General features: G+C 35.8%; 1 protein-coding gene across 2 annotated transcripts in view; it reads right to left on the minus strand.

The window, feature by feature from the left end:
• UBQLN1 (ubiquilin 1) overlaps positions 1–27,959 on the minus strand; it is a 40,588-nt gene that overhangs the window by 11,787 nt on the left and 842 nt on the right. For both annotated transcript variants that reach the window (XM_063081141.1, XM_063081140.1), the window contains exons 2-6: positions 7,979–8,130; positions 6,110–6,225; positions 3,786–4,048; positions 2,185–2,343; positions 1,777–2,011 (exon numbers count right to left, since the gene is read on the minus strand). In XM_063081141.1, the coding sequence (XP_062937211.1) occupies positions 1,777–2,011; positions 2,185–2,343; positions 3,786–4,048; positions 6,110–6,225; positions 7,979–8,130 (925 nt within the window). The remainder of the gene's footprint in view (positions 1–1,776; positions 2,012–2,184; positions 2,344–3,785; positions 4,049–6,109; positions 6,226–7,978; positions 8,131–27,959) is intronic.

Below are 27,959 nucleotides of genomic sequence, written 5' to 3' on the forward strand. Positions count from 1 at the left end.
AATATTTGGGGGGAAAAAAAATTGCATCTGTACTGAACATGTACAGACTTTTTTCCTTGCCATTATGCCCTAAACAATACTGTATAACAACTATTTACGTAGCATTTACACTGTATTAGGAGGTTATTTAAAGTATACGGGAAGATGTGCGCAGGTTATATGCAAAATGCACTACACCATTTTATATCAGGGACTTGAGCATACTTGGATTTTGGTATCGGAAGGAGGTCCAGGAGCCAATCCCCCACAGATACTGAGGCATGACTGTATTCTTGATTCTCCCTCTTAGCCTACAAGGCCTAAAGTATTATCTGACCCTTCATAACCCCTGCTCTAAGATTTCACCTTCTAGAGTAAGTGCTTTCAGGGAAAAAGAAGAGTCAAGAAATTTGTCTTTACATGTATGTGGTACATATATGTACATATGAATCAAACTTCAAAAAGTTGAGTAAGAATCATAATAGCATACAAATATGCTGATAATTTGATAGGCCAGCAGAGTAAATTCATTTTTGCTGTTTCTTGTTTTTCTTTGTTCAAAACGTTAACATGGAATATTAGAATGTCAAACCATCAAATTAAAAATCTGAGCAAAAAGTTACAAAACTGATTTTTTGTTTGTTAGACAAAAGTTGTTACAATGGATAACCGTGTTATAGGAAAAAAAGAAATAGCTTATTAGTCAGAAATCTGACTAAAAACTCCTGTCTTCTCTATAACATTTGAAGTGGGAATAACGCTTCTCAAAAGATTGTTAGTAAGAATCAAATGAAGAGCGAGTAGAGTACAGGGTATTTTTTTCTTGATTTAAAAGGGTTATTATTCCAATTTTTATAAAACCTGGTCCAAATCCACAAAACTCACGACACCCACTGTATTCTTACACGAGAACATACACTACTGTGGCCATCAACTCTTCCTCCTATTCTGATTCTTCTCTCAGCAATGACTATTTTAAAATTCCTCACGTGGCACCTCATCTTTCCACTTCCTCGACCAAGACACAGGCGTCCTTCAAAACGTATCCAGGCCCTCTCACTCAAGTGAAGTGCTCCATGCCTCCATTACTTCCCATTTATGTGCCAAATGTTAGGACTAAAATCATTATTCTGGCTAATGTTGGACCTAATTCACAGATAAAACATCAGCATATAATATCTGAATAGTTGAAAAAAGGGCATCCATTTATTGAGTCGAGTCTACAGAAAAGTGGACAAAAGTAAATTCCTTACCCATTTACACATCTGAACCTCCAGGAACTTAATAAGAACACAGAACTTAAACCCCATCATGAAAGACTCTGCTCCACAAGGTCTGATGTTAAGACCCGAGAATCTGATTTTTAACAAATCCTGGCAACTGCTCTGATACAACTAGTTTACCCCTAGCCTCAGGACTGATGTTTGAGAATCCACTATCTGGATTACAAAACCAGACTAAAATCAGGAACTACATTATCTGTGTGTTCCCTGTGCACATCAGTTTCCCTGCTGAAATGGGACCACCACCCACTTCCCCCAACATCATCTTATGAAAACACAAAACTGTCTCTGGAAATCTTCAGTAACCCTTTCCAATGTAATGCACACAAGTGACTAATACTAATCATTACATATTTAAAGCTTAAAAAAAAAAAACTTACAACACGAAAAGATAATTCATTAAAGGTACTCACCAAATACACACACAAAAGCACAAATAATAATAGTGTAAGCAACGTTTTCGTTATTAGTGAGGACAACAAAGAAAAATTCGTGACTTGTTATATAAGCATACCTCCTACTCCAGGCACCAAATTTGGTGCAGTGGTACTCTGCCCAGCAGTGCCAGTGGCAGCACTACCAGCAGTGCCACCCACAGTGCTGGTGGTGCCGCTTGGAGCTGATGAACTCTGGGAAGCCTGTGGAGCCCATGGATTGGGTAATGGATCTCTATTTTCTGTACGGGAAGGTTGACTACCTTCACCTGAAGATGAATTACTCACTAATGAAGCAAATGGATTACCACCGAACTGTTAAAAAAAAACCACAAAAATCATAAATAAGCTCTTGTTTTAAATAACAGATACACAACTCTTTTTAAACAAAAATCACAATCCCCATCAAAGGCATCCCTCAATCACAAAGATATCTGTGTTAAAACCGGAGCTACTCTTCAGCCTGAGCCTTGGAGCTAGGGGATCACCTGCTCTTGCGCAGCACTCAGCATTGGTTCCTGAATATCCGTGTACATGCGACGTAAAGCATTGTATCCCCCTGGGATGCTTTCTAGGTTGCTCAAGGCTCGGTCCTGGTTTCTCATCATTTCCTGCATCATTGCTGGATTCCTGGCAAGTTCCAATGTCTAAGAAAAAGATTTCCATTTTTTAAAAAGGGCACTAAAATACACACAAATTACTTTAGCTACTAACTGCTATTAAACAAAGTTTATGGGAGGCCATTGTTTTGGACTAGTGTCCTTTAAGCTCCAGAAGACCAGACCAAACCAGAATGGAGTCATCTGTGCTAAGTGCCACATAACCGAACTCAACTTTGAAACAGGCTAGTCAAAAAAAAGAAACCAATAGATTCTGGTCAAACTGAATCAATGTAATAAGAAAGTAAATTTGAAAACACCAATCTGCTTTTTGTTCCCTGTTTTTACTTTCTTAAAGCCCTTCTCTGGCTAAGCCAACATCCTTTGCTCAGCTCATGGGAAGAACACTCATTCTACTTTATAGAATGAGATGCTATCTGATTGTAAAAATCACAAATAAAAGCCAATTAAGAGCTTTAAACTAACTTTGCTGTCATTTTGTCTTCAATACTTAAATCAGAAAAAGAGAAAATTATTTTAAATAATTCCTGGTGGGTTTCACCTCAAAAAGCAAGCTAACACTGAAATAACATCAAGAAGAAAGCACTTTGTTATAAGTGAATTGCCTATCTCCAGAATTGGAGCTTTTGTTTCTTAAACCTTCAGAATATAGTTGAGCATCACTTAACAGAGGGGATATGTTCTGAGAAAAGTGCCATTAGGCGATTTCATCACTGCGCGAAAGTGTATTATGAAAGGGAACAGCAATGACTTTTTAAATTATCTACACTGGCCACTAGTTGCATGAGTATGGGCCCTCTAAAGTCTCTTGTGCCTCACTTTTTAAATGAGGATTGGAATACTACTATTCCCACAAAATTATGAAAATTTAATTACAGACAGGGATTATGCCTGGCACTCAGGTAATGTTAGCTATTATTAACTATTATTTTGCTATGGGGATGGGTGGGAATCATTTAAAAATGCAAGAATTCTAAAGCAGACAACTCTTTCACTTGGGGTCAGACCTAATGAGTCAAAAGCTTGGCTTTCTATCTTAAAGGCTTGAGCTACCTTTGGGAGGGTCACCCATAGGTAACCTAGGAACCCCTCCTCAACGTATTCTGCAGTAGGTTTGTTTACACCAACATCACCATAACACCATAAACACACGAGTAATACATATGCTAGGACTTTAAGACGCTAGCAATACGAATTTTTCAGCCCCATTATTATCTTATGGGACTACCCTTCATATATATGGCATGACTATGAACTGTTTACAAAGACCTTTCAAATGTAGCAGAAAATTCAGAGCTCAAATAGTTCAAATTAGTGCTTTGCTGAGAGTTTTCCCAAACAAAGATTAGGATTTCTCTCCTTAGCTAAACAGTATATATAGGGCGATGTCTTTAACCATAGAAAATTAAATAATAAGAAATAAATACATAACTTTTTAGCTAAATAAACTAAAAGAACTTTCCACATACCTGTCTCATTATATCTGGATTATTTAGCATATGACTAATTTCTGGATTTCTCTGTATCAACTGCTGCATTTGTGGATTGGCCATAATTAATTGCCTCATCAGGTCAGGATTTGAGAGCATGCTCTGGACGAAAGGGTTTTCCATGATTTGGACCATCATTTCAGGGTTGGACAAAAGTTGTCGCTGCATCTGGCTCTGTAGTTCAGAGAAGTTGGTAGTATTCAAACCCAAGCTACTCAGACCTGCAAGTCCTCCAAGGCCACCTAAGAGGATTGGGGGAGGGAGGAAGGAGCAAGGGGAGAGACACATAAATTAAAGTCAGAAATTTTATCATTAACACAACTGTGCTAAAATATAAAGATGCAAAAACATTAATTGATTCAATAGTCTTTCAAGAGACCTGACAGATTTTAAGCAGAACAGTCACTTAAGATGTTCTTATTCATACAGCACTATGGAAACAAACCAGAGCAAACATTACAGATGAAAAAAGTTGAGGGCCTGCATCCAGGGAGCAGCAATCGGGAATAACTACAAGGGGTGGAACGGAGAAGACATTATGGGTCAGAGACTCAGTGAGGGAAACAGCAGTTTGAGGAACAAGACGATAACTTTTTACATTTGTTTTTTGGTTTTCTTTGTTTTCTGAGGAGACAGAAGCTACAAATTACTTAGAGAACATCAGGGACTATTAGGACTTGATGTGAATGAGCTGAAGTACAGATGTGAAACTCACCAGGATATACTAATAGGATAAGATCATTCAGGGAGAATAAATTAGAATAAAAGAAGAGAAGTTAAGGCAGAACTCTGCTGAACAATAACAACATAAGGAACAGGAAAAAAAGAAACCCACAAATGAAACAGGAAAAAAAAAAAAAGTCAGAAAATTAACCAGGGAAATAAAATAGAATCATAGGAGCAAAAGGAAGAAAATTTCAAGGAGAAATTTATAAGCATTAAGACAGACTGATTTAAAATCTAAAAAGTGTCCACTAAATGTGGCAAGCTAAGAGGTCAATGGCAACCTTATTGAGGGAATTTTCAGTGAAGCAACGGAGGCAAAAAACAGAATGCAGTAAACTCAGTGAAAGAAAAATACAGACAGAAAACAGAAAACGCCTTTTCCTAAGATAGCTGAGAAGGGAAGCAAGAGAAAAGGCTGTAGTGGAATTACGTGGCTTTTACAGATGGGATAGACCTTAATGAGAACAGCCAGTAAAAAGGAAAGCTAAATGTGAAAGGTAAATGGAATAATTGATGGAGAAAAGCCACTGAGACAGAAAGAGGGAGTGGGAATGAGACTAGAAGTGAAGAAATTAGGGAGCTATATGGTCTCAAATTAACTAAAAGTCTCTCCAGGCTCCCATATCTTTGTCTATAAAATGAGAGAAAAGGGAAGAGATTTACCGCAACAGTATCTTTCATGAGTCTGAACACTAAATAATTTAATCTCTTAGACTGTTCATGTTAATAATTTTGCTATCTGAAACTCACCTGCCTCAAACAAAAGAGACACATTTGGCATAAGATCTTTTTGGAAAATAAGAATGGCAAAACTAAAATAAAATTTAAAAATTTTTAAAAAGCAAATGTGAACCTCTGCCAACTTATACCAAGTCCTAAATGCTTCCAACATGTATTTCGTGTACTATAAGTGAATTACTAAAAAAAAGCTTTAATGGAAGAGAAAAAAAGTACCATCCTTGGTATGTGAAAAGTGTGCCTATGAAAAATGCCATTTCAAAGTACTATGCTAGTAATGCAATTTAAGAACTGAAAGAGGCATTACCTATCTATTTCAAACCTTCCACAGAACCTTAGTATATAGAACTGATACAGGAAAAGCTGTTTTAACTGATGCAGAGAGTCCTTAACCACTGGCCTTGCTCCTGGGCCCTAGCCCTATCATATGTGTTCAGGAGAGTTAAAATAAATAAATAAATATCTAATGCATCCAATCCCTGTATTTTACAAATGAGGAAATAATCATTCAGGGGGTTGGCTTATGATCGACAATTAACTAATCTTCCTCAGATTCAATTATGTAGTGGTCAGATCAGGCATATCTACACTATATCTCTTTCATTATTAGAAAGAAATGTGTTAATTATTGACCCCTTATTAAATGTAAATATAAGCCAACCAAGCATACCTGTATATCCAGCTACTTTCTTAATAACTGCAACTATAGTAGTAAACTATGGAAGTTTTATTTTAATTGTTGTTAAAGTGACAATGTTTTTTACTTTGTCATTTTCCCTAAAACTATACTGGAAGTAAGAATTTTTTTCATACCTACAAAAATAACTAAAGATCCTTACCTAAACCGAAAGGATTGCTAGCAGCAGAGCCAGATGTGGAGTTACTATTAGAAGTTGATGATGTGTTAACACTGCTTCCAGTGGTATTTGTTTGCTGAGCTGAATGATCCTGAGGCCTAGGGAAAATATTAAATCACAGTGTAAGCAGTGGACGTAATTATTTTTAAAAGAACCTCTGAAATCCCGATACCCAGAAATAAAAGGTACACTCTCACATCAAGTCAAATTTTTATAAAGTAGAAACAAAAAAAGTAAAGAAACATAGTAAAACCTTAAAAACATCCAAAATATACTACAATTGTCCCTCCTCTTTGAGTATAATGTACATAAACATTTTATCACTTTCAATCATATTGATTATGTAAGACAGGGAGTTAGGTCACCTCCCAGAAAGTCAATCAAGTCTACGTCCATACCACCCTGAACGCGCCTGATCTAGTCAGAAAGGCAATCAATGCCTGGTCACACCCACAAAGCTTGGCTCTATGAAGAGTCTTCAAAAAATTCATGGAAGGATTCATATCTTGTAATTCAATTTTTCCACAAACTTTTTGAAGTACCTTCATATAAACAACATTTTATCTACTCTCTTAAGTTCGTGAGGGTTAGGGGTCAGTTTTACTCAGACCCTTGAAATTGTTAAAATAAATAAAGAAATGAAGACACTTTACCCCCCAAAAAAGCTGAGAAATCAATACAAGTAATAAGTGATTATTGCTTAACATTATCTTTAAGTAAAAAAGTAGACTTTATTAGAGAACCCTCCCACCTGATATCAGTTAAGAGCTCTGAATCTCACTCACTACTACTATTACTGATTCTAAGGCCCACATTTTTTCATTTTAATATCTCTGAAATCAGGATCCGTTTTATGACTGCTGACAACCAGGCATCAACTGTAGTGCCTGCACACATGTTCTCTGTAGGAGCTGAACTAAGTGACTGAATATATTGTTGTACCATGCATGTTGAGTTTAATTACAAAAATCACCCCATTAATTAACACTGAAAGAAGTTATTATGTAAACAGAAAAGCACAGAAACAAGAACAGGAGGAATAATTTTAGATCCGTAAAACAAATACTTGTTATTAGAAGAGCACAGTATAAAAACCTGCAGAATGGGTGTCAATGGCTTGGAAGAAAATCCTGTAGTGATGTTTTAAGAAATGCTACAACCACCAACACTCTAGACAGAACAGAGTGTATGGAAAAATATGGACACTGACAACTAAGTCAAAAGGCGATTCAGAAGAATCAGACTCAAGGTGACACAGTGTTTAGGAAGGCTTTAACCAATTTATTTCATTTATATTTTCTCTGTATGTATGCAGAAGAGTGATACAGGAAAATTCCACGTCCAAATAAGTCCAAAGGAGCTCTTTCACTAAGTATAAAATAAAAATTTTAAGTGACAAGAAAACATCAGTTGGCAGTAATCTTTCTTAATGATACACGAAATAAAGATTTCTCTTAAAAATTGATGTTGCCTTAGATTTCATGAAATATGGTTACTGATTCATGGTTTGCTGAGATGTTACTAATGATTTGGTCTAAGAATTTCCCTAAAATAAAAAGAACAGCTAAAAAGATTAATTTGCTTGTTCTATAATTCAAATGATTTAGACATAATGACTAAGGACTGGAAACTTCTAAAATATTAAATGGTTACCTGACACAGTGTAATAAGTATTAATGCGAAATCCTACTGGTTTTTTAAAAACACTCTGTTATCAGCAAAAAAGAAAGGAATTATAATCCATTTAAATATTAATGACAGGGAAAGCCATTTAAAGCCAAGACTGGTTATTTTTGAAGAGACATATAAACACTTACTCTCGGTTTAAAACTATGTCTTCAAAAACCATACCTGTTTTGTGTTTTGATGACAAGATGAACAGTAAGTCCATCATGAATTCCATGCTGACTCAAAGTATCTTGATCTTTTAAAATTTTCCCAGCAAATATCAACACAAGTTGGTCAGTATGTGATTTGAAACGTTTAGAGATTTCTTCCTTGAACTAAAGAGGATAAAAATAAAATAAATATGTATGCATTACACATGTTTGCATAGCACCACCCGTTCTAGCTTCTAGAAGTATCTTAAAGAGGCCCCTACCACAGATATTACAATTCAAACAATATAAAGATGCATCTTTATGTGTCAGTTATCTTGATCTTTTAGATTAGAAATGATACAACTTCATCTGTAACACAAAGGTCTTATTATAGGTGCACATATATCTTTCACTCAACCCTCTGCTAAGGCCTAACAATTAATTGCTTCACAGTATCTTTACTCTTCTAATATCAATGGGATCAAACTTAGTTCAAGCCACAAAATAGCTCTTACCAAATTTTTACAATAACCTGTTCCTCAGATTTCCATCTTCAGCCCTGTTCCTTTCTTTCTAGTGGAATACATACACAGTCAACCTCATATTCTCAGTCTATTATACTGGCTATCCTTTCCACTTCTCTTATTCAACATTTATTGAGCAGTAGTACTGTGGAGAAGCAAAGATAAAAAGCAAAAATCTTTCCTTGAAAGTGAGCAGTCCAATGACAGTGTACAGTCAAGTAAAGAAGCATGGAGTGCTGTTAGACAAGGCTTTCCAGAAGTGAAAACTAAAGGAAGATTAGGAAGTAACCAGGAAAACCTGAAGAAAGGCTTTCCAGGGACCAGAATAACATGCAAAAACAAACAAGACAAAACAGCATCATAAAATAAAGAAAAGCTTACCTAACCTATACTAGATCAGCATTTCTCAAATCTTTACTAAAATCACCAATAAATATGCTTAGGCTTTACTCAACTGTCCAAATCAGAAAACCTCAAAGTGAGCCCAGGAATCTACATTAACAGACTGCCTCAGAAAATCACAGTACTAATTCAGAAAATAATCACATCTTCCAATCACTCTACCCCATTGTCCTACAGTAGTGGGTGGGTCTCAATAGGTGATGCCTCTACCACCAAAGGGAGTGTTCTGGAAATACAGATGCTCCTTGACTTACGATGGGTTATGTCCTGAGAAACTCATCCGGTTAGTTAAAAATACCAAGTGGAAAGGCATTTAATACATCTAACCTACTGAACACCATAGTTTAACCAAGCCTGCCTTAAACGTACTCAGAACACTTTCAGTACAGCATTCAACAAATTACATGAGATATTTAAACTTTATTATAAAATAGGCTTTGTGTTAGATGATTTGGCCCGGTATCATGAGGCAGTATAGCTAGCCTAAGAAAAGATCAAAATTTGAACTATGATTTCTACTGAATAAATATCACTTTCGCACCACAGTAAAGTCGAAAAATATTGAGTTGAACCATAGTAAGCCAGGGACCATCTATATGCGGAGGCATTTTTTTGGCTGCCACAATTAATGGAAAGACACATTAAATAATATAATGTAGCTCAAAATGGAGGTAAAACTGCCGCCTGGTCGCCCACAGCCCGACTCCGGCCGCCAGCACTGCCGCTGGGGGTAGGAGGGCCATAATCCAAAGGAACCAGAGCAGCTGAGAAAACTGTTTCCTGGTGGTCTGAGCTTTGAAACAACGGAGGATAGTTTAAGAGAACACTGTGAGTAATGGGGCACACTCACAGACTGTGGTAATGAGAGACCTTCAAACAAAGCATTCCATGGACTTCGGTTTTGTGACTTATTGCTATGTTGAAAAGGTGGATGCAGCAACGTGTGCTCGACCTCACAAGGCTGATGGGCATGTGGTGGAACCAAAGAGAGCTGTTTCTAGAGAGGATTCTGTAAAGCCTGGTGACCATCTAAGAGTGAAGAAAATTTTTGTTGGTGGTATTACAGAAGATACAGAAGAATATAATTTAAGAGACTACTTTGAAAAGTATGGCAAGAGTGAAACCACAGAAGTTATGGAAGACAGGCAAGAGTGGAAAAAAGAGGATTTACTTTTGTAACTTTTGATGATGATACAGTTGATAAAATTGTTGTTTGGAAATACCACACTATTAATGGGCATAATTGTGAAGTGAAAAAAGCTCTTTCTAAACGAGAGATGCAGTCTGCTGGATCACAAAGAGGTTGTGGAGGTGGAGCTGGCAACTTTACAGGTCGTGAAGAAAATTTTAGAGGTGGTGGAAACTGGTTTAAGAGGAGGCTATGGTGGTGGAGGTGGTGGCAGCTCAGGTAGTTATGGAGGAGGTGATGGCAGATATGATGAATCTGGAGGTAAGCGTGGCAACTATAGAGGTGGTCCTGGTTATAGGAGTAGAGGGAGCTATGGTGGTGCTGGACCAGGATATGGAAACCAAGGTGGTGGATATGGTGGTGGTGGTGCAGGATATATGATGGTTACAGTGAAGGAGGAAATTCTGGCGGTGGTAACTATAATGATTTTGGAAATTATAGTGGACAACAGCAATCAAATTATGGACCCATGAAGAGGGGTAGTTTTGGTGGAAGAAGCTCAGGCAGTTCCTATGGTGGTGGTTATGGATCTGGTGGTGGAAGTGGTGGATATGGTAGCAGAAGTTTCTAAAAGCAGCAGAAAGGGACTACAGTTCTTAGCAGGAAAGCAAGTGAGGAGCTGTCAGGAAAGCTGCAGGTTACTTTGAGACAGTCATCCCAAATGCATTAGAGGAACTGTAAAAATATGCCACAGAAGGAACAATGATCCATAGTTAGAAAAGTTACTGCAGCTTAAAACAGAAAACCCTTCTTGTTCAGGACTGTCATAGCCACAGTTTGCAAAAAGTGCAGCTATTGATTAATGCGATGTAGTGTCAATTAGATGTACATTCCTGAAGTCTTTTATCTGTTGTAGCTTTGTCTTTTTCTTTTTATTACATCAGGTATATTGCCCTGTAAATTGTGGTAGTGGTACCAGGAATAAAAAATTAAGGAGTTTTTAACTAACTAAATATGATATATGATATGATATGATATGATATGATATGATATAATAAAAGTATGAGATTTTAAAAATCCTGCAGGCATAGGGAAGGGGAGGTGCAGATAAAATAAGAGGGGTATAGATAAAACAAGATAGGCCATATATCAATCACTGTTGAAAATAAGTACGTGAAAGTTCATAACACTCTACTTTTGTGTATGAATAAAATTTTCCATAATCAAGTTGTAAAAATCAATGTAAACAACTGTTTTTTAAAAAATCTATTTGGGCTGGTCAGTTATGTCAGTTGGTTAGAGCGTGTGGGTGCTGATTTAACACCAAGGTCCAGGGTTTGATCCCTGTAAAAACCAGCCGCCAAAAAATAAATAAAAATTTAAAATAAAAAAAACTATTTTACATTTATCAACTCAAATGCACATTGCTAAGATCTTGAAACATGCAAAAAAAAAAAAAAAAAGGCATAAAGACAGCACAAAAATATACCACAGTAAATATTTTGGAGTTTTTTCATCTGAGCTTTCTTTCCCTATTTGAAATCATAATATCGATGAAGGAGATAATCAAAATGAGGCCGGTTTTCCAAAACTCACTGCTCTAGGATAAGTTTCATGAACTCGATTTCGACAACCTGTTCTTAATATAAACAATGTACATGGTTAGAACTGCTGATTTATTAATTAATATATAACCTACTCATTCTGATTAAGCCATTTAGATATTGTTAAGAACAGCTGAAGCAAGAAGCTTCTACTTCAGGTTGCACATAGCTGTTTTTCATTCCCATGTTGTAATCATTAACTAATGATCGTGATTTCTGAGTTACTTGAGAAAAAAAGTACAACTCTACTTGAAGCTCTCCCCCTGCCTTTTGAAACTCCTTTATAAATAATGCCTTTCCTTGTAGTAGACTTCAAAGCACTTTCCAACTCTGTCGGCTTCTGTTTCTTGGGTAGATCCTCAAATTTGGCTTCCAATGAACCTTTATAAAATTATTTTTGACTCAACAGTCTTGATTTCAGTCCACAATATATAATCCTTTTATCTAAGAAAAGCGATTTCCAAGTAACTAAAAAATAAAATCTCTCTAAAATGCTATTTGCATAATATTCAAAATACAGACACAGGTCATAATTTAACCATCCTGTTATTATAAGATATCTCATTTTTCCCTTTGATAGCTATCAGAAATAATAATGTAATGAACAGAAGAACACATGGTTTTCTGAAGATTAAATAAGAATGTATGTAAAAGTCAAGCATGTCACACATGGGTGGGTCAATAAATGGCAGCTACTTCTTTGTCAGCTCTCTTAATCCTCAACAACTTTAAGGAAGATGGCTTTTAATCCGATTTCAGACACAGAAAAGGTGTCTCCCTATTCCTCCATTGTCACACAGCTAATAGCTGCTGTGTTGGGATTCAAACATAGGTTTCAAGGACAAATCTACCCAGACTAACTATACTCTATTTCATACATAAAATGGGGTAAATCTAGATTTGCGTTTCTTAACCTTAAACTCAGAAATCCTCTTCAGAATCTTTGACATCCCTCATGTTATTCTGAAATAAGTTATTTAATTATGTAACTTATAATTATATAGCATTTTATCATACTTTAGGATTTGAAGGTAAAATGCTAGATTGAAGACATGCATCTACTTCTATATCTTTTCAAATCCCCACTAAAACAACAGAATTTTTTTAAAGCTTTATTGAGCTACAACTGACATACCATATAATTTGCCCACTTAAAGTGTACCATTCACTGGGTTTTGGTATATTCATAGATATGTGCAATCATCACCACAGTCAATTTCAGAACATTTTCATTACCTCAAAAAGAAATCTGTACCCTTTAGCTATTACCTCCCTATGCCCCCACATCACTTCCAGCCATAAGAAACCACTAATTTACTTTCTGTCTCCATAGAGTTGCCTATTCTGGATATCTCATATAAACGCAATCATATAATAATAGGTGGTTCTTTGTGACTGGCTTCTAACACTTGGCCTAACATTTTCAAGGTTCATCCATGTTGCAGCATGAATCAATACTTCATATCTTTCTGTGGCCAAATACTATTTCATCTTATGGATATACCACGTTTTGTTTATCTATTTATCAGTTGATGGACATCTGAGCTGTTTCTATCTTTTGGCAATTATGAGCAATGCTGCTGTAAACATTTGTATTCGTGTACAAGTTTTTGTATGAACATATATTTTCATTTCATTTCTACTGAGTATATACCTAGGAGTGAATTACTGGGTCATATGGTAACTCTAGGTTTATCTCTTTGAGGAACCACCAGTGTGTTATCCTAAGTGGCTATACCATTTTACATTCCTATCAGCTATGTACGGGGGTTCTAATTACTCCACATCTTCACCAGCACTTGTTATTATCTGACTTTTATTAAAGCCTTCCTAGTGGGCATGAAATGGTTTTGATTTGCATTCCGTGATAGCTAATGATGTTTAACATCTTTTTATGTGCTTATGGCCATTTGTTATCTTCTTTAGGAAAATGTTTATCCAGATCCTTTGCCCATTTTTCAGCTGGATTATTTGTCTTTTTATTATTGACTTGTAAAAATTCTTTATATATTATACATACAAATCTCTTATCAGATATATGACTTGCAAGAAGAATTTAAGGCAGAAAGACAATAGAACAAATGGAAAGTTGTCAATTGGAACAAAATTTTGAAGCTGGAAATCAGATGGACACATGATCAATGAGTTTAGCAGACCCAAGAGAACTGAATCGTAAGTTAGCAATGGAGAAAGCTAAAAGCTAATTCAATTTACTCTACAGAATACCTAGAAGACTCAATATTAGTACCACCAGAGGCTGAGGATGAGAGGAAAGGGGGTGAGAGGTGCTTATAGGCTAAAATAAGGAGAATTATTTAAAACTCTAAGAGGCAGACACATCCTCACTGCACGCTAAGCAGGCAACTGTCCGTCCCCAAACCCAGCAAAAGCCTGGAGGATTTTTTTCCCCTCTCTGGAAAGGGAAGAGATAGTCTCCAGACTAAAAAACACACCAAGTACATTGAAAGCAGGAGTATAGTACTAAAAACAGAAAATTAAGTAAACACAGATGGTGACCACCATGCCACCCCCATCCCAACACCTTTCCCCTAGCAAACAGAAAGCAGGCAGTAAGATTATAAGAATTAACCAGCCTAAAAAAAAAAGAACCTGAAGATATAGAGGCAAGTGTTTTCCCCAGTTACCTTACAAATCAACCAACTGCAGTGGTTCCCAACAGGGGTGAAAGAAATTCCTTTATCCACCCCTGGAGGGTATTTGGCAATTTCTAGAGACATTTCTTGTTGCAACAGAGGTGGCACATCCAGTGGGACCACAGGCATCTGGTGGGTAGATCAGGGATGATGTAAATATCCTCCAATGCACCGGACAGCCCGAACAACAAAGAATTACCCAACTCAAAATGTCAATACTGCCAAGAGTGAGGAAATCCTGCCCAGAGGTCCTCAGGTAAGTAACATCAGCATTACTAGGTAATTTGTCAGAAATGCAGATTCTAAGGCCCCACCCCAGACCACTCAAATCAGAAACTCTGGGGATGGGATCCAGCAATCTATGTTTTAACAAGCCTCTCAAGTAATTCTGATGCACACTAAAGCTTAAGAACCACTACCTGCCCTAGGTCTAACAATTTTTCCCAAAAAGGTATTAAGAAATAAAGGAACATATTAAGAAGCATCAAAAGGACACACCCACTAAAATTAACAAAACAGGAAGAGGGGGACCCTCAACAACTAAATTGCTAAGGGGGAAATGCAGAGGAGAACCCATAGATGAAAATGAAACATTCTTCTAAAGCACCATTGGAAGACTCACCAAGATAGACCATTCTGGGTCACAAAACAAACCCTGGACATTTAAAATAATTCAGTCATTTAAGTATATTCTCTGACAATAGTGGCATTACACTAGAAATCAAAATCAGAAAAAGTATCTAGAAAATCCCCAAACTAGACAAAACACTTCTAAATAATTCATGAGTCAAAAAGTCTTAAACAAAAACGAAGACACAAAATGTCAAAATCTGTGAGATGCAGCTTGTATTAGTCCATTTCTGTTGCTTATATCAAAATACCTGGAACTGGGTAATTGATAAGAAAATAAAATTCACTGCTCACAGTTTTAGAGGCTGGGAAGTCCACAATGCAGGGAACACATCTGGTGAGGGTCTTGATGGTGGCAACAGTGACCTGGGGTCTCACATGTCAGAAAATTGCAGAGCAGAGAGAGAGATAGTTCCTCATGTGCTCTCCCTTTAAAGCCCTCAGAACCATGCCCCTGACGACCATTATTAATCCACTCACTAAGGCATGGTCTTACAATCTAATCACCTCATCATGGCCCTGCCTTTCAATTGCTCTAATAGGATTTCCCACCCTAACTGTAATTTCAACAGTTACAGTGGGGATTAAGCTTCTAATATATGAACCTTGGGGACACAATTCAATCAATCCACAGCACAGCTAAATCAATGCTTAGGGAAATATACAGTATTAAAGACATATTTAAGAAGAAAGGTCACAAATCAGTAGTCTAAGTTTCCACCTTTAGAAATTAGAAATAGTACAGCAAATTAACCCAAATAAAGAATTAAAATAAGAACAGAAATCAACAGAAGCAGGAAAATGAGAAAAATCTTTAAATACATCAGTAAAATTGATAAACCTCTAGCTAGACTGACTAAGAAAAGACATAAATTAACAAGATCAGACACAAGAGGGACTGACTACACATCCCAGATATTAAAAGGATAAGAAGGAAAACTACACACCACAAATATTGAAAAATTAGATGAAATGAACCAATTCCTCGAAAGATGCAAACTACTAAAACTCATTCAACCTCTTCTGAAATTAGAAGAGGAAATAATTCTCAATTCATTTTATGACACCAATGTTACCAACACTAAAACCAGAATAGACAGTACAAGAAAAATACGGACCAATATCCCTCATGAACAACAGTCACAGAAATCCCCCATAGAATACTATCAAATCTGATCTAGCAATACAGAAACAAGAATAGTCTTAAATGACCAAATGGGATTTAACCTGAAAATGTGAGGCTAAGTCAACATTTGAAAAAAATCAATGTAATCCACTATGTTAACAAGCAAAACAAGAAGCAAACCCAATCATATCAATCAATGCTGAAAAAGCATTTAACAGCATTCATACATGTAAAAATTCTCTCAGCAATTAGAAATAAAAGGGAATTACATAAAGCACATCTACAAAAGTTAACATCATACTTAATGGTGAACTACTGGATGCCCTCCCTCTAAAATTAGAAACAAAGTAAAATGTCCATTCTCACCACTCCTATTCAACAACATATGGAAGGATGCAGCCAATGCATTAAGGCAGGAAAAAGAAATAAAGGCATACTGACTGCAAAAGAAAAAAGAAACAAGAAATTTATCAGTCCCTTGAAATGTATGAACCCATTAAAATCTTTTAGAAGAAATGAGAAGACAACAACAGACTGGTAGAAAATATTTGCAAAAATGACAGACAAGGGATCTTCAAAAAGTTCATAGAAAACGTATATTATTAAAAAAAACTATGCATTAGTTGCAAATTTTTTTTGCACCAAAATAAACTCATACTAACTTGTTATAATATATCTGAAAAGGATCTAGTCTGAGGAACTGAGAAGGATAAAATAGTTTGAAAAGGGCCCGTATCAGAGCAACATGAATTCTGCTAAAATTGAAAACAGAACATCAAATTTATTGTGAAGCCTGGGTAGAAAAATAGTAACATCACTGATGTTTTATGAAATGTTTATGGGGACAAAGCCCCAAACAAATCAGCAGTTTACAAATGGATAACTTGTTTTAAAAAGAGATGAGACAATGCTGGAGATGAAGCCTGTGACAACAGACCTTCCACATCAATTTGTGAGGAAAAAATTAATTTTGGTCACATCCTAATTGAAGAGTAGTTATGATTAACAGCAGAAACAATAGCCAACACCACAGACATCTCAACTGATTCAACTTACACAATTCTGACTGAAAAACTACAGTTGAGCAAACTTTCTAGTTGATGGATGGCAAGACTGTTGCAGCCAGATCAACTGCAGAAAAGAGCAGCACTTTCAATGGAAATTTTAAACAAGTGAGATCAAGATCCTGAAGCATTTCTTCAAAGATTATAACAGAAGATGAAACATGGCTTTACCAGTGTGATCCTGAAGAAAAAGCACAATCAAAGCCACGGTGGAAGTGGTACAATCAAAGCAAAAGTGGACAGACCAAGAGCAAAGGTCATGGCATGAGCTTTTTGGGATGCTCGAGGTATTTTGCTTGTTGACTTTCTGGAGGGCCAGAAAATGATAACATCTACTTATTATGAGATTGTATGGAGAAAGTTAGCCAAACCTTTAGCATAAAAACACCCAGGAAAGCTTCCCCAGTGAATCCTTCTCCACCATGACAACGCTCCTGCTCATTTCTCTCAAATAAGGCCAATTTTGTTAGAGTTTCAATGGGAAATCTTTAGGCATCCACTTTACAGTCCTGATTTGGCTCTTCTGACTTATTTTTTTGTTTTCTAATCTTAAAAAGTCTTTAAAGGGCACCCATTTTTCTTCAGTTAATAATGTAAAAAAGACTACATTGGCATGGTTAAATTCCCAGGACACTCAGTTCTTTGGGGCCGAACTAAATGGCTGGTTATCCTCACTTACAAAAGCATCTTGAGTTTAATGGAGTTTATGTTAAGAAATAAAGTTTATACTTTTTATTTTTATCTTTTAATTCCATTTTTCCACGAACTGTTTGAAGTCTCCTCATACCTGAAAAAGGACTGGTATCCAAAATACACAAAGAACTGTTAGAACAATAAACAAACAAACAAACAAAAAACCCCAACTTAAAAGCGGGCCAAAGTTAAGACAGGCACCTCACCAAAGAAGCCACACAGATAACAAATAAACATATGAAAAGATGCTCTCCATCATATGTCATCAGGGAAATGCAAATTAAAACAACAGTGAGATACCACAACGCACCTACTAGTTGGCCAAAATCCATACTACCGACAAAATCACAATGCTGGCTGCTGGCCAGGACATGGAGCAACAGGAGCTCTCTCGTTCATGGCTGCTGGAAATGGAAACGGTACAGCAACTTTGGAAAACAGCCTGGCAGTTTCTTACAAAACTAAACAGTCTTACCATAATATCCAGCAATTACTCCTTGGTATTTACCCAAATGAATTAAAAACTATGTCCACACAAAAACCAGAGCATGGATATTTACAGCAGCTTCATTCACAATTGCCAAAATGTGGAAGCAACCAAGATGTTCTTTAGTAGGAGAATGGATAAGTTGTGACATATCTGGACAATGAAATATTCAGCACTAAAAAGAAATGAGCTATCAAGCAATAAAAGGACATGGATGAACCTTAAAAGCATATTACTAAGTGAAAGAAGCCAATCTGAAGAGGCTACTGTGTGACTTCAACTGTATGACATTTTGTACAAGGCAAAGCTATGAAGACAGTAAAAGGATCAGTGGTTGCCAGGAGTCAGTGGGAACAGAGAGATAAACAGGAATAGTACATGTCATTACATGAGGGGTCTTCAAAAAGTTCATGGAAAGATTCGCTATTATCTTTTAATTCAATTTTTCCAAAAACTTTTTCAAGTACTCATGTACATTTGTCAAAATCAAGAATGAACCCTAATGTAAACTATGATTGGGCATATGTATAACAAATGTACCACTTTGAGGCAGGATATTAACAGTGGAGGAATTTAGGAGGGAGGAATGGGGGTGGTTCATGGGAACTCTCTGTACTTTTCCTCTCAATTCTGTGAACCTAAAACTGCTGTAAGAAATAAAGCCTTCAAAAAATGTAAAAAAAATAAATTCACACTATTACTTATACTAAAAAAAGAAACATTTTTGAGACAATGGAGAAATTTTGGGCACTGAAAAGATAACTGATCAAATTAAGGAATTATTTATTGGTAAGGTAGGACAATGTATTGACCATGTCATTATCTTCTCTTATCTTTTAGACACATGTTGAAATACTATATAATGAAATGATATAATACATAAGAGATACTTCAAAATACAGGGAAAGAGAAGAGTCCTTAAGGAAAAATAGTCCTGAAACAAGACTGACTATAAGCTTGTCAAAGTTGGATGAAGGATATATGGGGGTTTAACTTTACTATGTCTACTTTCTGTATGTTTGAAATTATCCATAATTAAAAATGAAGAAAAAAGTTAAGGGGTGGGAATAATTGGCAACCTAGAATTTTATATTCAGCAAAAACATTCCTGAAAATGAAATTGAAATACACACAAAATGGAGAGAATCTGTTAAAAACACACAAAAATGGAGAGAATTTGTTACCCAGCAGGCATATACTACAGAAATGTTGGTGTGTTCCTTGAGGCACAAGAAAATTATCTAAGATGACAGAATAAAAACCAATAAAAAAGATAAAATATATGAGTAAATCTAAATGAAAATTGATTTTATAAAGCATTAATTATGTCTCATGTCATTTGCTAGGAAGGGAGGGAAGAAGGATGGGGGGTATAAATGGAGTTCGACTGTTCTAAGGTCCTTCCATTATCTGGAAAGAATTACAAGTACTTACTAATTTAGACATTTTATGAAATAAGCCGCATGTGGTAATCTCTAGGATAACTATTAAAAGAATAAAACTGTATGCATCTACCGATCTATAAAGGGGACAACTGGAATAATGAGGAATACTCAATCCGAAAGAAGGAAAGAAGAGAAAAAGAATACAAGGTACTTCAAAAAAGTTCATGGAAAAATAGAATTAAAAGATAGTATGAATCTTTCTGTCAATTTTTTGAAGACTTCACATAGCACAGGTAGGAAAAATAAAAGTCACACAGTACAATGGTAAATGTAAGCCAAATACATCAATGATTACATAACAGACTTTATGTTAAAAGATAAAGACTGATAGACTAGATTTAAAAACCCAACTTCATGCTGCTTAAAAAGACACACCTAAACTTACAAAGGAAAAGAAAGACTGAAAGTAAAAAGAATGAGTAAGGATAGTCCATGCAAAAACAAACCAAAGAAAGCTAGTGAGGCTATTTTAATAGACAAGACAGACTTTAATAACAAAAGAAACTAGGACACTTCAACATTATAGTGTTCAATTCACAAAAAAAATTAAAAACCTTAAATCTACATATGTGTACATCATAATATAGCTTCAAAATATATAAAACAAAACAAATAGAACTACACAGAAAAAAAAGACAATTCCACAAGTATAGTAGATTTTAACACATTTATTTCAGTAAATGACATTTTAAAATGAACAACAACAACAACAAAAAAAATCAGTGAGGATATAAAAGATGTGAACAACATAATAAATGACCTGTCTGGTATATATAGAACACTGCACCTTCTAAAACCATAAGTTGTCAATGTCAGTATGTGATAATCAGGGCTTTCTGGATAGACTACGGGTTTCACAACAGTGTCCTAGATGCAAAGGAGTAAGATCCTATGCCACGGAGTTCAAAAATTACTTACGTTAATCATTTTATTACACAGCTATACTGTGCCTGACACCACACACATGTTCTTATTCAAACAAAAACGAAGAGATTAACAATTTTATAAATTCAGTTGTATGCCATTATGTTTGAAATAGAAGTGAATAAATCTCAATTTTAATACCATACCAAACAGATACGATACTTTTCCAAATATACTGTATTTTAGAACATTTTAATCCAAATATGTTCAAGTTAAATAATATAATACAATCTAAATTGCATTTGTAGAAGGACCAAAAATTTTGCACATTCTTCAAATATCCTAATCATCTATTCTGCTCCCTAAAAAAAGGGTAAAAAGAAATAGTTTCAGTTTACACTGGCTTCAAAATGTCTAGAAATTTTATCTCTAACATTTGAAAGTAACTTCCATGTCTGTTTTATCTACCACACACTTTTACTGAACAGCAGCAAGAAAATCAGAATCTAAGCAGTACCGACATGGAAAAACTTAATTAGCAAGCTTGGAAAATCTCAAAACTGCTTTAGACAGAGGCAGCCCACTGACACTATCCCTCTGCAAAAACACAAAACTGCAACAAATTACACAAAATATTTTCATCTATCTAGGTAATAACCAGAACCATAAATGAAGAATTTTTGTAATTTCCATTAGACAGACTGCCATCTAGATGTACTTATTTTTGTCCTTTTGAGAGCATACCTCCTCTTCTACCGAAATTGGCTATTTTTAATCTGAAGAAGAGGCAAATTAAAAATCAAGAGTTGGAAAACCATATAAAATAGAATGCTGAAAGAAGATGAAATGCTGTCCTGAAATGAAAATACAGAAGATTTACTATATCAACTTTTATGATGCCAATCTCAGCTGTTCAGAGCCTACTTTGCTTACTCACTGTTCTTGATTGGGGGGAGGGGGGGAATGAGACATACACGTCAATCAAAGAGCAGAGAATGAAAATGTTTTCATATTAAGAAAATGTTTTTGAGACATGTACCCCTGAATACCTATCTTGGTTTTGCTACTTTCCAGTTGTGTGACCTGGGGGATGTTATCTGTCGCTAAGCCTTCATTTCTTTATCAGTAAAATGGAGACGATATTTATTATATAGGACTGATGGAAGAATTAAGAGATGTAACTGCCTGGACACAGTACACACACTCACACACTCAAATACTGCTAACCTAATTATGTATAGATAAACTCTGAATTATAAACACCTTAAAAATGGAGTTAATCTGACTTTTAGCTGAAATACTGTCATCCTTTACAAATATCTCTCAATCCAAACTTGCCTTTAAAAAGCAAGTCTCTATCCCTCCCTATTAAATATCCTCAGAAAAAAAAGAGAAAAATCTTACAACCAATCAAAAAAGTAAAATTTATTTAAACTTGTAAGATAAAACACATTAACTTCACTTTCTGCAGAACCACATATTAACAGCATTTAGCAAAAGTTTTCTAAATATTTTTCTAAGTAATATACAGCATTCAAACAGGTTGCTGTTTCAGTATTTTAAGCCACAGGTCCTTCAAGAGTCTCTATTTTTGAATTAGGTCCTTGCTATTATTACCTAGAAGTCCATGCTCAATAAATCATCCACAAGCAATAGTTCTGTCAGTTATCACTCTCCAAATGTCTGATGTTTAACTTTAGCCTTAAAGTTAGTAGCCTTGGTAAAAATATAAACATTATAAGAAGATATCAAGCATGAGAAACTACACTGAATAAATAGTTACATGGAAAAAGGGTACCTTATAAAACTGAAAATTGCCACAGATGTTAATTGCATTATCTATGAAGTATATTTTTTAAATGACTCTCTATAATCTAAATCTGACAAAGAATAACAAACTAAATGTTTCACTATTCACATGCTAGGATACTCTTCAAGCTTCCTGCTATTGCAAAAACTCAAAACTCAAACGAACAAAAGGGAGCAGAAGGAAAGAAACCAACACAAGTAAAGCATATAAACTCTGAGCCAGGTACTTTATGCATATTATCTCATGAAATCCTCCAAACAATGTAGTGAAGCAGATATTACATCACATGTTAAAAATGTAGCCAATGAAACTCAGATGAGTTGAGCTCCTTGACCAAAATCAGATTTCTTCAATTCCAAGGTTCATGCTCTCTCCAAATTGCAGACCATATTTCAATATACTTCATCAGTAACCAACATGCCAACACACCTTTTTTCTCTTTTCTCAGAATGTTAATAAACAAAACAACAAAACATACAAATAATAAATAACAGGGGAATGAGTTATCTCTACATGGAAAGACTGCCAAGATAACGCAAGTAAAGGAGAGTAAAGGTTAAGAAAAGTGTGGGTAGTAATCCCATTTGTTTTATGGGAATAAAAAGAAAACTACATGTGGATACACAGATAAAAACCTTTCTGGACAGAATCTCCAAAAGGAAAAAAATTAACTTTATCTTTTTTTTCTGAGTAAGCCCCTTTATATTTCATACCTTTCTACATCATTTGAATTCCCTAATCTTAAAGTAATTAATTAAATAATCATATAAACATATAATCTTAAATTGTGATGAATTACAACAAAAAAAGAATGCTGTGAGAAAATACAAAAGGGGATCCCAATCTAGTCTGGACAATCACAGATACTTCCTCGATAGACTGACCTTTGCACTGAAAGTTAAAGCATGAGCAGGAGTGGGCAAAGAGTAGGAGGTATTCCAGACAGTAGGAACAAATTGTACAAAAGTCCTGAGGCAGGAAAAAAATGTAGTAACGGGTCAAGGAACTTGAAAGCCAACATGGCAAACCAAGTGAGCAAGGAAGGCACGAGCAGAGAATGGAGACGTAAGCAGGAACCATATTCACACACGGGCCTCATGGCCATGTCATACATCCTAAGATCAATGGGGAGCCACTAGTTTTATGCAGAGTGACATGGTCTGATTACCATTTTTCAGAGATTAATCTGGGAATGAATGGGGGGATGCAGGGCGGAGTTACAGAAAAATGGGGAGACTGACCAGTATGCTACTACAGTTTCTAGGCAAGAGGCAATGGAAACAGTGGAGTCAATCCTCAATCTTTTGAGTACTGCCTTAATCTATTAAATACTTCATTACAGCAATTTTTGGTCTCAGGACACTTCAAATTAGCAACCCCCAAAAGTTTTGTTTATGTAGATTATATCTATTGATATTTACTGTATTAGAAATTAAAATTGAAAAATCTTTAAAAACGTTAATTAAAAACAATAAACCTATTACATGTTAATATAAATAACATTCTTATAAAAAACAACTATATTTCCCTTGTGAGAATAACATTGTTTTAAATTTTTGAAAATCACTGTAGGCTCATAATAGAAGACAACTTGATTTTCATATCTGTTGCCCTATACCAAAGCTTAAAGCCTCTGGCAAAGCGCAGTGCTCATTTTTGAGATAATTAAACTGAAAAACACAAATAATCTCAGAATTACTATGAAAATAGTTTTGATCTCATGGTCCTCCTACAAGGATATTGAGGTCCCCCAGATCACATTGAGAACAACTGCTCCAGCAGTGAAAAGCAAACTGATCATGATGAGACATCACTTCACAGCCACTAGGAGGGCTGCGATCAAAACGGCAGACAACAAGTGTTACTGAGAATGTGGTAACTGGAATCCCCATGCATTGCTGGTGGGAATGTAAAATGGTACAAACATTTTGGAAATTTGGTAGTTCCTCAGAAAGTTAAACACAGAGCTACCATATGATCCAGCAATTCCACTCCTAGGCATACACCCCCCAAAAATGAAGAAAACATATGTCCACACAAAAACTTACACATTAGTGTTCAGAGAGGCATTACTTATAATAGCCAAAAAAGTAGAAACCCAAATGTCCACCAAGTGATGGAGAAATAAAATGTGGTATATATCCACACAATTGAATGTTATTTAGCAACAGAAAGGAAGGATGTACTGCTATGCTACATACATGAAAAACTTTATGCTAAGTAAAAGAAGCCAGTCACAAAAGACCACTTGATTCCATTTATAATAAATGTCCAGAATAGGCAAATCTACAGACAAAAAATAGATCAGTAATTGCCTAGGGCTGGGGGACATACACATAGTGCAGTCTATATTCTAACTACCCTTAAGTAGAAATTTAAACATTACTCAATTTATTCTGAGTAACCCATGAAAAATTTCACTTTGAGAAAAAGGTTAACTGTATCATCAACCTTGAACAAGTGACATTTACTAAATACCAACTGTACATGGCACTGTACACGTTTCTGCCTGTTAGTTATATACAAACAGAAACCAAGGGAAAAAGTAGGAAAATGAATTACTACCTTACAATTACAATTTACCCAGGTTTAACATAATTTCATCCAATCAATTACAGCATTAGGACATATTTATATTATTACAATTTTAATATGATGTGTTAAAGAACCTACATTATATAGAAAGACTTACTGTAAAAGATTTTAAATTACAGAAAATGAAATTTGCCTGATAGAGAGGATAAACATTCAATACTACCCTTCAGAGATCTTTTGCTTACCCTTTTCCCCTCCAAGATTAGATAAGAATTTTCAGGACCAGATATTTCCCAACTTCTTTATAAACATTTTTAGTGAAATCCTGATGTCATTAAGTATTTTCTAGTAAGTTTTAATCCATAGTAAACAGTTTAAATCTAGCAAACCTTTTAAGAAAAATTTAGATTACAAAAATGGCAGCTCTTTTCTTGTGCCTCAAGTAAAATTTTACAAACGGGTCCTCTGAAAACTGCTTTTCTTATTCTTGCACATTTTCCTGTATGTGCTTCCCTTAACAAAGCCTCCCGATAGTTCAACTTGTCTTCAGGTTCTTGGAGCAGTGGTGAGCTCTAATTGTTACCATGCTTTCTCCTTCAAAAGAAAGCAATGATCAAACACAAAAATAAAAATTAACAGATATCAGAAAAACTCACTTCAGAAACACTTTAAGTGTATCTATAAAAAATTCACTTTGGTTACAGTGGTGTAAAATTAAAACTTCCATCGAATTTAGAATTTTAAGCTTGCCATCACAAAAATAAAAAATATACTCACAGATATATCATCATAAACTGACCTAAATGAATTTTCCTATTTATCAAGGTTGACTATTTTTTATCGTTTGCAGTAAAATGCTGAAAGCAGACAGGATGGTGGAGGCCTAAACTTGGAATCACAGAAAGAATTGACCTAAAGGCTTAAAAACCTAATGTGGCTACACACCCTCTAAAATAGCTAAAATTAAAAAGACTGACGATGTCAAATGTCAGTAGGGATGTGGAGCAACAGGAACTCCCATACACTGGTGGGATTGTAAAATGGTGTAAGCATTTTTTTTAAATGTAGTTTTTAAAAACTAAACATGCAGCGGCCCTATGACCTAGTCATTCCACTTATAAACATTTAGCCATGAGAGAGAAAAGAATTCATCCACAAAAAGACTTGTACAAGACTGTTCATAGTAACTAACTGGAAACAGCCCAGATGACCCTCAACAGTGAATACATAAATTATGGTATATTCATACAGTGAAAAACTACACAGCAACCAAAAGAAAGGAACTCCTGATGTGCACAACAAAGATGAATCTCAAGAACATCAATGCTGGGCCGAGCCCGTGGCGCACTCAGGAGAGTGCGGCGCTGGGAGTGCGGCGATGCTCCCGCCGCAGGTTCGGATCCTATATGGGAATGGCCGGTGCACTCACTGGCTGAGTGCCAGTCATGAAAAAAGACCAAAAAAAAAAAAAGAACATCAATGCTGAGTGAAAATAAAGCCTTACCCAAAGAGTACAAACTATATGATCTCATTTATGAGAGGTTCTAAACAGGCAAATCTAATCTGTGATGGGGGGCAGTGGTTTTTGGAAGGGAAAGTGAGTGACTGGACTGACTGGGAAAAGGCAAGAGAAAACTTTCCGGTCAATTATAATGTTCTACATCTTAATAAGGGCTTGGGTTACAAAGGTGTAAGTATTTGTAAAAACTCATGGAATGCCAACCATGTGCATTTCACCGCATGTCAAATTTACCTTAAAAAAAAAAAGTTAAAAAAATTGAACTAAAGTTAATGACATGCGCATTACTGAAGTGCCTTTTAAGAATGACATGTACTGATATTTGCAACTTACTTTGAAATGCATACAAAAAATGAGATGGACTTAGATTATATAATAGTGCAAATACAGGAAAACGCTAAGTGTAGTGACAGACATATGGATGCTCACTGTATAATTCTTTCAACTTTTCTGTATGTTGGAAAATATAAAAATGTTAAGGAAAATTTTTATAAGAGTATTGGGAGGCAAAAAAAAAAAAAAAAGAATGATTCACTTGGTAAAACTTTCTCTCAGTCGATACTATGTACCCTACCACTCCACAAAAAAGACCACCATTAGGGCTGAGCCCGTGGCGCACTTGGTAGAGTGCTGCACTGGGAGCGCGGCGACGCTCCCGACGCAGGTTCGGATCCCATATAGGACTGGCCGGTGCACTCACTGGCTGAGTGCCGGTCACGAAAAAACGACAAAAAAAAAAAAAAAAAAAAAAAAGACCACCATTAGAACTAGATAAACCAATACTCCAATCAGTTACTGTCCCCGGAGAAACTTATAGGTACATGTCAGGAACTGTTCATTGTTTCCTCTCATAACCTGTTCAAATTGTTTGAGATCAATAGAGATCAATAATTATGGAAAATACTGTAAGATGTATTCAACAATAAACTCAAACAATTTGTTTAATTCCATCAGGGCTCTTAATTAACTGCAAAACCTGTATTCCCGAACAGACTTTAAGGAGTAAATTATTTGGCAATTAACTTCAATTTTGTTTTCTTTCATTCGGTTGCGACAGCTAATATCTGGGTAACATCACTACCGTCCCTTTAAAATCAAACAAAAACCTACCCGACGATTGGCACCTAAGAGATGACAAACATACCAAAAAGAAAACAGCAAGTCATCAATGAATGAAAATCACTAGTTTTTCTCCATAAGCCCAGTACTATTTACGTAAGCTGTGGCTGAAAGCAACTTCTCCGTCTTAGTTAATTTTTTTTTTAAACGTTGGAAAAATTTTAGCAGTCAAAACGCAAAACTCAGGGCCGGCCCCATGGCTCACTCAGGAGAGTGCGGCGCTGGTAGAGCTGAGGCCGCGGGTTCGGGTCCTATATAGGGATGGCCGGTGCGCTCACTGGCTGAGCATGGTGCAGACCACACCATGGCAAGGGATGCGATCCCCTTACCCGCCAAAAAACAAACAAACAAAAAAAAAAAAAAAAAAAACACGCAAAACTCAACGCACACGTGCTCCTCACCCCAAA

The sequence above is a fragment of the Cynocephalus volans genome, chromosome 16, assembly GCF_027409185.1.
Source record: "Cynocephalus volans isolate mCynVol1 chromosome 16, mCynVol1.pri, whole genome shotgun sequence".
In the NCBI taxonomy this organism is placed as follows: domain Eukaryota; kingdom Metazoa; phylum Chordata; class Mammalia; order Dermoptera; family Cynocephalidae; genus Cynocephalus; species Cynocephalus volans.